The 12575-nt window shown below is 41.6% G+C and overlaps 1 protein-coding gene across 2 annotated transcripts in view; it reads right to left on the bottom strand.

The window, feature by feature from the left end:
- Window positions 1-358: 358 nt before the first annotated feature.
- AMMECR1 (AMMECR nuclear protein 1) overlaps window positions 359-12575 on the bottom strand; it is a 111293-nt gene continuing 99076 nt past the window's right edge. For both annotated transcript variants that reach the window (XM_004769060.3, XM_004769059.3), the window contains 3 exons: window positions 8747-8837; window positions 7226-7322; window positions 359-4853 (listed from right to left, as the gene is read on the bottom strand). In XM_004769060.3, the coding sequence (XP_004769117.1) occupies window positions 4739-4853; window positions 7226-7322; window positions 8747-8837 (303 nt within the window). In that variant the 3' untranslated portion in view covers window positions 359-4738. The remainder of the gene's footprint in view (window positions 4854-7225; window positions 7323-8746; window positions 8838-12575) is intronic.

Raw genomic sequence — 12575 nt, 5'->3', positions numbered from 1 at the left:
TGTCCCCACCAGCTCGCAAGAGGGAAACACCTGGAAGAAATTTAGAGCTGGAGTGAGCACGGTTATGCTACCCCAGGTCGGCGGCCAGGGCGGACTGTCCCATAAAGGCTGGACTCAGTCACCAAGCCAGGATAGAGGGCCAGGCAAAAAGAGGACACAGGCAAATCACAGGGGAGGTGGGGACCAGCTGCGGGCAGGTGAGGTTTCCGGAGCACCGGTCTGGAAAGAAATCGGCATCGGCTCCGAAGTATATTGTTTCCAAGTCTTCGGCGGCTAGCGTGGTGGCAAGAAGTCCCCAGGAGACCAAGAGCCTTACGATGAGGAGGGCAGGTTAAAGAAAGAGACACCAAACGGTAACTCAGTTTTAACATTTTATTGGGTAAATGATTTTAAAGATAGTAACAATAGTGTCAAAACTACTACAATATCTTTCCACAGCCATACCTTAGAGACCCACATAAACCTTCTGATTTTTTCCTCTCGCTCAGTTTTAATATTTTCAAGCTATACATACCATATAAAATGCCCATTTCCAATAGTTTCTTCAAACTATTAAGCAATTAAATGTGGAAGGAAGGAGGTTCTAGTTATACTTGGAGGGGGTTTCGGGTAATCTGCAATGTCTCACTCTAATCCAAAAACAGGTTACTAAGAACGAAGGAAAAGATGAGCTACTCCAGGTAGCTTTTGCTTATTACGAGTCTCACCACTGTATCACCAAGAACTCAGTATGCTGGTGACGGATTCAAAGTAATTTCGGGGAACATACAAAACACTAAAATAACTTAGAAACTAGATCCAAATATTTCAAAAGTAATTGACTTTGATATACAAAAACAGTCAGAGGTGGTTACAAAAGTTTGTTTTCTCAGTGCGTCTATGTACCAGCGCAGTTACTGGGTCCAGAGCAAAATAAAAGATTTCTCTTCTTCTGAAACAGTAATAAAAAACAAGGAAAACAGATCTTTGTATATAAAGGATCAATGCTGGTCTTCAGAATAATGTAATCGGAAACCCTTAAATCGAGAGGCACACAACGGGTTTCTGCTTTTAAAAAATAAAAGGAAAGTCACCAGTTTATTTCAATGGAGGAGGTGCTCACACCCCTCAAATAAACTTCATTCAGTTGAACATCACTAGCAAAAATCACTTAGAAACTGTACAAAAATAAAAAAGTTAACACATTTAATCCTGCAAGGTTTTTGTAAGGACTGGAAGGCAGGCTTTTGGAGCAGCATCTGGGCATGGCTGGGGGCTTCTTTGGTTTGATCTAACACACGTGAGAGATGGAACCTATTCCAGATGACAGTTTCAAATTTCCTGCACATTTGGAGACACAAAAAGAGGCCAGTATACAAACTTCCAGTGTGCTGGGCATTGGGACTGTGTCTACTGGACTAGAAACTCTTACACCCGCTTGAAGGGGGCCGGGGGGAACGAGAGCAAGCCTTGCACCTTCCTCCATCAAGTACACCGACCTCTCGTGGTTAGGGGAGCCTAGGGTGGGGGGCGGGGGAGCACACTCTCGTGCAGTCCGAAGGCCACTTAATGGGGGTCGGGGCGGGCTGGGGGCTTGGTGGGGAGGGCAATTGTTCTTTTAGTATCTGGTACCTGGCTGATGTTGTTTAAAAATAAGAAAACCTTCCAGAAACGGAAGCCTTTTGCTACATACCAAAGTAAAACGCGTACTGTTTTCCCAGAGGGAAAAAAAAAAAAAATACCCAGTTGCATTTGAGAAACAAAACACAGAAATGGAACTAATTAACATTTAAAAGGGGGGGGCAATGTAAACTTTGTGCTACTCAAATGAAGTTCAAGTATTACTTCTGAGCTGTTTAAAGATCACTGAACTTATACAATATTCTGGTGATAAGAGTGCAATTCACATTTGTGTTTCTGAACAAATAAACCACAACTGGGCTAAAACACAACCTGTGCAATCAGAATCTTCGTCTGAGTTAAAGACACATGCTACATATTTCAACATATTCCAAGTTCATTCAAAGCACAGACTTAAGAGCTTTGTACTATACAATGAAGGTGAAAAGGGTCTAGCGTTCGTTTGAAGCACACCATTACGGTCTGCAAGACACCCTTTATGCTACCAAATCTTTTCAGTCAACAGCTATTTAGAGACAAATAAAATGCACTGTGCATTAATCTGAAAACAAAAGGAGACAAAACTATCCTTTCCCCCCAAGCCATGGTGGGAAATATTGCTGACCTCGTCCTCTGAAGCCTGCAGGATGGTTATTTCTTCAGTATAACATTATTACACTGGTAAGAAAAAAATCTGTAGAACATCTGCATATATCAAGAATTTTTAAAAAATCTGATATGATTTTTAGAGTCCGCATGACCAGTCACGTGACCTGCTCAAGATTGATTAGCACCGTTAAATACATAAACACACATATGTGTGTATGTACGTGTAAGTAAATGTATACATACACACATATGTATGTCATAGATCTTTTCTTTAAAAAAACAACAACAACAACAACTTCTAACCATGAGCTCACCCAGGACGAGGAGCCTGTTGAACTGATGAGATGATGGATAAGATGGGTCAATATTGGTCTATTTTGTCTCTCTTCAGTTTGCTTGTTTTATTTACTTTTTTTTTTTTTTGCAGCAGATAATATCATTCAGCTTGTGCTCAGTTTCCCTATAAGGGCAAGAAAAAGTTTCCGTCAGGTAGCCACCTGGTTTTATGCTGAAAGACGAATCTGCTCCAAAAATGCTCCCAAGGAGAAACAGGAGGACTCAAGATCCCTTGCTACAGCCCAACAGCTAGCTTTCTCTGACTAATCTCTAGGTTCAATGAAACTGGCTACCAGGATTGCATTTCAGGCTAACAGTTGGCTTCTTAGTTAAGGCATCACAACTGAAAATGGTTATTTCAACAACGGGGCGCTGTGGATGAAGGAATACCACCAAACTTCTAAGGACTCTCATCAAAAACAAAAGCAGTTTGCTCAGCCACAGTGGCAAGCACAGGGAATCCGGGCAATCAGCGCACCAACCAGAAAAAGGGTTTTGAATTCGGAGCTAGCAGTCTGTCATTTGTCACAGCCGACTCTAGATGTAAGCGCCACCATTTTGATTTTCAGTGACATCTCAAGAGTTTTAGACTACATATTCTGCACCATACTTATATTCATCACTTGATATACTGGTTTCCTGCTGGAGAAAAATTACACAAACATGCGCGTGTGCACGTGCATGCGCGCACACACACACACACACACATACACACACTCACACGCAGATTTACTATTGAAAAATGAAGGTAATCTTTCTCCAGAATCATCTGTCATTTTTCCTGGGGATAGACACACAGACCTCCTACTCCTCCTGACATTGGGAAGTCCGCTTTGTATGCGCTGTAGGAAGACCAGCCCTGCAAATCGGCTGGGCTCTAACAACTATCATTTCTAAATACCAGCTCCATTTTCATAGGTGTAACGTAACATCTTATCAACATAGTAAATGTGTTTCTATCAAAAGTATGTAGTGCAGAAAGACTCCAGTCTTGTCCCCATGACAAACATATCTGAAATTGTGGCATATACGAACTTTTGTTTCACTAGATTATCTTTACTATTTCTTTAAATAGTCGCTAAAATTGTCTCTGGCCAATTATGACTTACTGAAACCTAAAGCTAGCAGGTTTAAATTAATATATAATAGACAAATGTCTCTTTTTGGTTATTTGCTCAAAATAAATTTTTTCACCTTAAAAAAATACCTAAGAGTAAGGAATTTGTCTAATCTGCTGTTTCCCATATAGACACAATAAAATTTTATAAGAATATTTCTCTAAATTGCCTTTTTCCCCCTAACCTCTCTTAATTCCATTTAATTATATTCTTCTCAAAGGCACTAAATTCTGTATCTGCTCTCTTCCTGATATTTGCTGCTCTTCAAAATGACTTCTGTAGCATATCTGAAAGGTAGCTTGTACTTTCTTAAAACAGTGTTGTAGTTTGTTAAGTTGGTTCTATAAACTAATGAAGCTGTCTCTTCTACAATAACCAGCACAAAAGGCATAAATGATTTCTCACGTTCTGTGACAAGCCCTATCATGGACCTTCCAATGTTCTCTACTAGAACTTAAGTTCATATATTTTAACCATGGGGAAAACACCTAAGTGAAGACCCACATACTAAGCTCTCCTAGCTAAATGCATTTTAGACAAATTCGAGAGTAATATACAAATACCTGAATTTGATATAAATTGCTCCCAAACTCAGCTATCAAAAATTCTCTATCTTACTGGGGGAAAACTAGAGAAAAACCTAAATAAAATCCTCAAAAACTGCACAATGTCTTCCATCCACAGTCGAAAGAAGGAGGAAGAGAAGATAGAAGGACAGAAAGAAGACAGGAGGGAAGGCAAGAGAGACAGAAAGACAGAAACCTGACTGAGAGAGCAAAGCAAAATTCTACATAACAGGGCGAGGAAAGAAAAACCCAAAAGTTATATATGCTGCAAAAAAAAAAAAAAAAAAAAAAAAAATCAATGACCTAAAATAATGAAACAGAATCTTCTTAACAAATGCCATTTTCCTACCCGTTACCATGATGATCTTAATGATGTCCAAGCTTCATCATGGCAACGGAAACTATCATCATAAAATGGTACAGTAAAAGAGATAGCTAGACCAAGAAGGGGTAGGGTCTCCTGGGAAGAGGTCTGCAGAGAGGCCCAGTGACTGGCTGTGCGGCTCAGTGTCAGGAATAATGGTTGTATGGCGGAAGGGGATGCCCAATGCCATTTTGGAAATGATGATGCTGGCGATGAGCAAGGTATTCGGCATAGCTCAGGGTCATCTTTTCACTACGGTACCTGAAAAAGTCAGGGAAGAGACAAAGTTAACATCAAGAAATAGATGGCATGCCGATGTCGGAGCCCGGAAGGACGTGAGAGATACCTTTACAGACCAAGAGAGACAGAGGTCCCGAGAGAAGTCATGACTGGGCCAACGCCATGCAACTGAGTGGTGAAGCTGAGATCCGAACCTGGGAATCCAAAGTCTGAATCCAGGGCTCTTCTACTATTTGTGGTTTCAACTGTTCTAGACATTTCCGTGCCGTCTCCCCGGCAGCCCCAGTTTGCCAATGGGAAGGAGCACAGGAAAGCCAACCTATTGCCATCGTGTATGCATCTCATTCACTTGACTGCTCTTTCTGCCAGGACCTTCCCTTGTTGACCATGGCCTTCCCTCCATCCACGTATCTACTCAGGTCTTGCCAGTCAGTAAGAATAGCAACAATCAAACACTTTTCCTAGTACTGGTATCCCAAACCCTCTCTTCCGCCATCTCTGGCTCTCCTTTCACCCCCTCACTTCTCAAAACCGTAATGTGTGTTTTCTACCTTTTTAGCCCTCCATCTCATGCTGCTCCTCGGCCTGGTCTTCCTTGGCTCCTGCCACTCTTCCACAGAAACCGCTCTCTCAGAAGGTCCCGCTGTTCCTGCTTGACCTCTCCATTAGGACAGTGTGCACCTCTCCCTTTCTGAAGCTCTCCTGTGTCATGGGCTCTCCAACTCCACACGTCCCTGGTTCTCCACCCACACACTGTCTCTCAGACTTCTCCTTTATCTCTCGGACTCTTCCTCCTGCTCCTGCCTGGTAGGATTTTACTGGGTTTCTTCCGCCTTCTGTTCTTTTGATCCTACACCCTCTGTGCCCCCTCGGGGAGCCCTATCTTTATAGCTTCAGCTAGGACCTCTTCACACATGATCCCAAATCACCATTTCTGGCCATGAGTTCTATCTATGAATATTTACAGTCACATACCGGACATTTCTATACAAATACCCCAGGAAGCACTTCATATGCAGAACCAGTGCTGAAACGTGACTCTCCTCCTGTGCCCCCTCCCTTGGTTAAAGGGTGCTTTGTGCCTTGGTGCTTTTTCATCTGGAGTGAAACCTTGACTTATTCTTCTTCCCTACTTCTGAATGATGACTAAGTCCTTTTGTTTCTTCCAGTGTTTTCTGATCTGTTTCACTTCCTTTGGGTGGCTGCCCCAGATCCTTAGGTAATTAGCAATGTCTTCTAACTCCTCTTCCTGTGTCCCATTCCAATCCTACACCTTCCCAAATCCATCTGTTTCAAACCCTTCAATGGCTACTTACTGCCTCTAGAAGCAGGTCTACACTTCTTACTCAGGAATTCAAGACCCTCCATAATATGACCCAACCTACCTTCTGGGCAATGTTTTGCTCCCATGACCACCTTCTATATGCACACTGAAAGACCGGCCAAATCAGACTGTTGAACGTTCCTCAGAACTTGGCTCTGTACTTCACCACCCACATGCCTCGACTCACTAAATTACTCCCTTTCCTCCCCCACCCTCATATATTCTACCCATTCTTCCAGACCAGTCTCAAACCTACATCCTCTCTGAAATGTTGTATTATCTAACCCCACCCCTCTTGGAAGTCCTCTTTCCCTACTTTATGACCTCACACTAGCCATCACAGTCTGCCTTATATTCCTCATTATTTTTGTATGTGCCCTTCTGGTCTCCTAGACTGACTTCAAGGAAAGAAGAGAGGGAGGCATTTTTAAATGTGTAACTCTGCAGGGCTGGGAAAAGTCCAATTTTAGACTATAGGCATTCATTGTAGTTTTATGGAATCAAAACAAATGGAAACAGCAATCCATTTTCCTAAAATGTTGGATATTTTAAAAAAATAAGTATTCCCATCATCCCACAGAGAAATACAATTGGCATTTGTGAGTCTAGCTCACTTGTGATTTTCAGTAAGCTTCCATGGTAGACTTCTATCACTGCCAACATCCTAAGGTTAAATTCAAATTTGAAGAGTGCTTATCAGAATCCAGGGGTTCTGCTAAGCAATGTCCAAAGCTAGCCAATGGCTACTTCTGGTAGCTTTCTTTGATAATGTAGTCTACAGACTCAGAGGATTTGCTCATGTAAAGCCAAAGGAATCACACAGGATGTGTGATTCCTTTGGATCAGGATGGGAAGGATGCTAAGGATGGGAAGGATGGGCTCAAACATCACACAAGCTTTATTGCCGAGCCAGGTTCCATCGTATCCACCCCCAGGATGGCCCAGCCATTCATTTCCATTCCGTTTCAGAAGAGGGAAGCAAGTAAGAGAGACCAAGGAAGTCAAAGGGTTATAGACATACACATCGAAAGGTACTGGTTAGCCTTGTGCTAGAAAATGCCTTCTGTACCTGGTCAGTTTTATGGTTTTCCTGAATTCATTAGTAATCGGAGCTTTATATCCTCCTTTCCTCAGTAAGGAGTCTATGGTCTGAATATGGTCCCATCCTGTGGAGAGTAGACCAGATAAAATACCAGTCACGTGCATGTCACAAGCACTTTTGGGAAAATACAAAATGGCTTCGCAGAGGTCAGCTGTCACTGTCACCAAATACCATCAACTCCATTGGTCTTAAAAACAATCACACAGAAGAGCTCAGACTTCTTCCTGTTGAGAAGCAGCTCTGGCCCTGCTTCTCTATATATACCTTAAGTGCTAGCTACCCGTGATGGCTGACGACATTAGCTTTTTTTATCTCAGCCACATTCAAAGACGAGAAGTCTAAGAGGCTGGCAGTGACGGCTCAGGTGGGTCTCAATATTAAACCATAAACACTGCCCTCTCCTTTAACAATGACATCTTTAAAAGGGAGGGAGAAGCCCAAATGTCACTTGCGCCAGCTCGGTAGTAGTTAGGACTACCACACTAACTCATGGTAACTACCGTCCCTGATGATACCTTCTGGGGTCAATCAAGTGTATCTGTGTGAAATATGCGAAGACATTTTTATTGGTTCTGATGTGGGATGGTGTGCTTAATATCCGAGCCCCTCCCCCATGAAGCCAGTGGGAACTACGGGATTGAAGACATTTTTGAAAGGAACCCCAATAAATCTTCCGATAGCTGTCTTAAAGACTAACTCTCTTGTCGGGGTGAGGGGTGTGTAATGACATGAAATTGTATGATTATATAGCTCACATTTATATGAACCAAACAGGAGAGAACCAACTACAGATGCTTTCTGATGAGGAATAAAAAAGTTCTATAAGATAAAGAAGAAATATTCATTTCAACTGACGTGGAAAACTAGAATTTCATAGTGGCTAGAAAGGACAAGGTGCTAGAGAGCGAAGAATTCCTTAAGGTTACAGTGGTGGTTCATAAACGCTTGTGCTCTATCTGCCAACACAGAAACATGTTTGATAGGGAAGTGCGGACCCAGCCGATCAAACTCTAAGACTCCATGTTGTCTCGGTGCTCTTGATATTAATGGGAAACCTACAGTCCTCACAGCAGCCGATGAGTCCCCGGCAACCACCTGACGAGGAAGCATTTGTTACTGATAATGAATGTACCGTGGGGCTATTAGACAGAAGGCTTGTTTATGACAAAAGGCTATAGCACAGTGGGATTATGGGCAAAGGGCATTTCAAATTCACAGCAAACCACTGCCTAAAAAGAAAAAAACCCACTTCTACAAGTCTTTGCTCTGGGGAAAGTTAGATTTTTGCGTGTCTTTGCTCTCCAACTGTAGTGCAGAGATTCAACTTCTCTAGGAGTAATTCACTGATCTCATACAGACATTGCAGTGACAGTGATGGAAGAGTCATTTCTTCTCATTTGACAACTGCAAAGTCAGATAAGTGCATTTCAATGTGTTTATCTGTTGGACTTCTTCCCCAGATCATATGAAATAAAGTACGACAATGACCTTGCTCCTTTGCAACCTCCGGTAGGTAGGTGGCGGTGCGTTTTGATCCTTTTTCATTGATGAATTCTATTCTAATGCCATGTACACCCACCTGAAAGAAATTGGCAGTTTTATTAGTACAGTCTTCTTTATAGAAACAGAAAGAAAAGGTTATAATTTCACTTTTAAGAGAAGGCAGTTTTTCCTTTCCCCTTGTTTTTGGAAGGGCATACATATATATATATATATATATATATATATATATATATATATATATATACACACATGTCTGTATGTCTGTATGTATGTATATGTACACACACACACAAAATTTTTCTCTTTCCAAAGCACTGACTTTGAGTTTGAGGGCATTATGATGGCTGTTGAGACTGAAAACATCAACTGATATATCCCCAGCATGTATTGGGCTATGCTATTCTGTCTGGAACTAGAACAACCACACTGCTGTGTGTAGAATCAGACAGTCAAGGGCAAGAATCCTGCCCCCACTTCTTACTAGTGGCTCACAACTTTAAGGAACTAGAGCGAGGGAACTGACTTCTAAGAGACAGCAAACATGCATCCTATTTTCAGGTATAAGCGCCACTTCAGATTAAGTTCCAAAAATTCCGGGGCTGCTGACTCCCTGGTTGTCTAGTCTCTTTAAAACCTTGACTTCTATGTAGATGAGCAAACCCAGATAAGGCTGAAAAAAGCCAACAACCAGATCCAACCCCATCGCCCATTCCATGTAATTGTTCTAAAATCTCTCTCTCTCTCTCTCTCTCACACACACACACACACACACACACACACACACATATGGTGGGTCCGTGGCAAACCTTTGCAATCTATGTCATTGCCCTCATGCAGTACTGCTAAATGTACAAGTGATAAAGATGTCAAATCCCTTTGGGGCAGGGTAGTTTTGCAGTTTCTTATATATGAACACAGAGATCACTATAACTTCATGGGAAGCACACACACTTTCAGTGATGCCCTAAGAAAGGGAGTTCTCTAAGTAAATGTGGGCAATTTCATGCTAATGTTTTAAGAAAGTAACATACTGTTTCACTGATTAGCATCTAGTCAGAAGAGATCTTTTTCCACCCTCGCATCCTTCATAGGATCATATACGGAACTGAGGATCACAGAAAGGTTTTCTTTGTGAACACTGATAAGAAAAATACAATTTCAAAAGGACAACAACTCCATTCCGGCCTCCCAAATCTACAGTCACTTTAGGTCAGTGGTCCCCAAGTGGAGTTTAGGAAGGTGGCCCAAGGGACCTGGAGGGAGGATGGTGAGGCCAGGGCAACACTTTCATCCAGGAAAGAGACTTCCTTTTAGAGCAGGTGAGTGAAGTCATAGGCCTTGCCTCTTTCCATCTGTAGGCACGGAGAGGTCTAGAAGAGGAACAGGGGTCCATGCAAACTTCTTTTGCTGCTTCTGCCCTTAGCCTGAAATCTTCCACTTTTTCAGGGAAGAAAAAGTCCTCTGGAGAATCCGTCTTGTTCTTTCCCCAGGTCTTCTTCACACATCCAACCATTAGAGCCTGTCAGATCTTCTGGGAAGTTTGTTTTTTTCTGAAAGCCTATCTCTGTGACTATTTCTTCTACATGGTATCAGTATTCTTATGAATCTCCTTCTGCTGAAGATGCAGTCAGGGCAGCTGTTTAAAAACTAACACAATAAGGCCTCCCAGACCCCGTGGGAAATGACTGTGGACAGCTGAGAAGAACTATGAGTGTTTAGCTATCAGGCCTTTCCAGGATAAAGGACATCTCCTAATCTCCCCAGTGCCTGACACGGTCCCGAGACAATGATAAATTTGCAGCAGTTTCTGTATACCGACTTTCTGATCTGTGACTTTGAAGTTTTTTCTTCCCTTCAACATAGCAGCTCCTTCATAATTTGTTTTTTAAAATACACAGCATAAATAATCTGTGCTCCCATCATTCACTGAAGTGAATTTTGCATCTTCAACTCAATTTATCAAAAATCTGTCATGTTCAAATTGGAAAGAATTTTGGTGTTTATGAAGGCGTCTAATCAAAATTGTTGAGACGAGGAATGTTTCCCTATTTGTGAGATGAGAGTGTTAGACAAAATCAGGGGTGTTTAACTGGTGTGGGGGGGGGCTTGGGGGGCTGTGAAATTTATCAGAATTTCAGGGGGTTTCATGCTTCAGCAAGTATGGTTTGGAAAAAGAACAGCTCCCCCGGTGATTTTTATTCTAGGTTAACTAGAAAACCTCTAATAATTGGCCTAACTCTGAAAAACTGTGGCTGTGTATTGAAAAAAAAAGTGATTTAGGCAAATTGGAGGTAATTTAGACACATTAATCATTTCTTCATAGGAGTGCATTGTGTTCTTTAACAAAAATATCAGAGATTATAAAGCCTAGTAATTTAGCAATTAAAAGTGGTTATGACCAGCTGTATGATATGTGAATAATACCTCAGTAAAGCTTATATGTATATATGTAAATATAAAGAAGGAAACCTCCTTCTTCTTAAGACCAAACTGGAAGGGCATGCTGACCAAAATAAAAATTACTCATGGATACAACTGATTGACTTTTGTATTTTCAGAAGCCTCACAAATTTGATACAACAAAAAAATTATCGAAATTCTCCCATTTAGAATTAGTACCGCATTTACAATTTTTAGTTCTTTTCCATGTTCCTCTGATTATGAACAATTGAAATGTACCTGCAAATGGAAATGTAAGTAGGGTGCTTTTAAAGTGAGCCCTTTGGGAAAAATAACTTCTTTCAGAGAAAAAGAAAAAAAATACACCCCACAGCAATAGAAAGCCCAAACCAGAGTGACGCATTTCTTCAACCAGAGGAATTGGGAGACTGGCAATCATGTTCTGACCCAAATCAGAGCATAACAGCTTTCTGTCACCTGTTGAGCAACATCACTTTCCTTACTCCCAGAACCATAGACGCCACCAAGTAGTCATACTGTGCAATCAAAACAGGAGAGTGGAAAATGGCCTGCTGTGGTGAATGACAGAATCTGGCCAACCTGTGGAAATCACTGGCTTTGCAAATTAAGTCATCTCCGCTGACAAGAGCACCAAAATGAATTTTGTATTGTTTGAGGGAGGAATCAGCCCCAGCTGCAACTCCAAAATGTAACCCTCATGTATACTAATCAAATCCTCTCTGAGACACAGTGGAGAATCCTTCCACCAAGCAGCATCCCAAGAGAGGAAAGTTCTAGTTGCAATTACCCGCTAACTAAGAGATCGTTCGGCTAACCAGGGAACTGGGATTCCCTGAAGCAAACTTCCGCTAAAACTCCACCACAGTGTCATAGTAACTTTCCATTTCTAGGGATGGATCATGATGTAGCATATGGGAAGACTATGTTACCCTCCTACCTCTCACTTACCCCTAACCACCATTGCCCAAAGTATGGCCAGGTAGGCAAAAATGGGAGACTTGCAGATCTAGCCTTATGGGAGCCTGTAGGTCACTGTCAAAGTTATTAGAAGGTCTGAGAAAAAAAAAATGCTTTCAAGGCCCATCAGCTGTGATAATATCCTTTTAATCAAGACTGTACTTTTGCTAAGCAAAGCTATAAATCAACTCGAATGGTAGTAAATTAAATGTAGGACTTATAGATAAGAGGATATGGAATTAAACAGAGCTGTATCTGTGTGTGCCGAGAGAACAGTAAGACCTGTTCAACAGATTCCTATTTCATGCTAAAAAGAATGCCATATTTATTCTGAACCATTACATAGTGAGTGATTTTTATTAACGCTGTTCTAAAGCCATTTGTTTTTAACATTGCCCAGAATGATTAAATATCGAGATTAATGTTAGGACCCCCA

Source organism: Mustela putorius, unplaced genomic scaffold, assembly GCF_011764305.1.
Source record: "Mustela putorius furo isolate JIRA1106 unplaced genomic scaffold, ASM1176430v1.1 tig00003901_pilon_pilon_pilon, whole genome shotgun sequence".
NCBI classification, from domain to species: Eukaryota; Metazoa; Chordata; class Mammalia; order Carnivora; family Mustelidae; genus Mustela; species Mustela putorius.
Note: the sequence above shows the minus strand (reverse complement) of the source record. Positions and strands in the feature narration are given on the sequence as shown.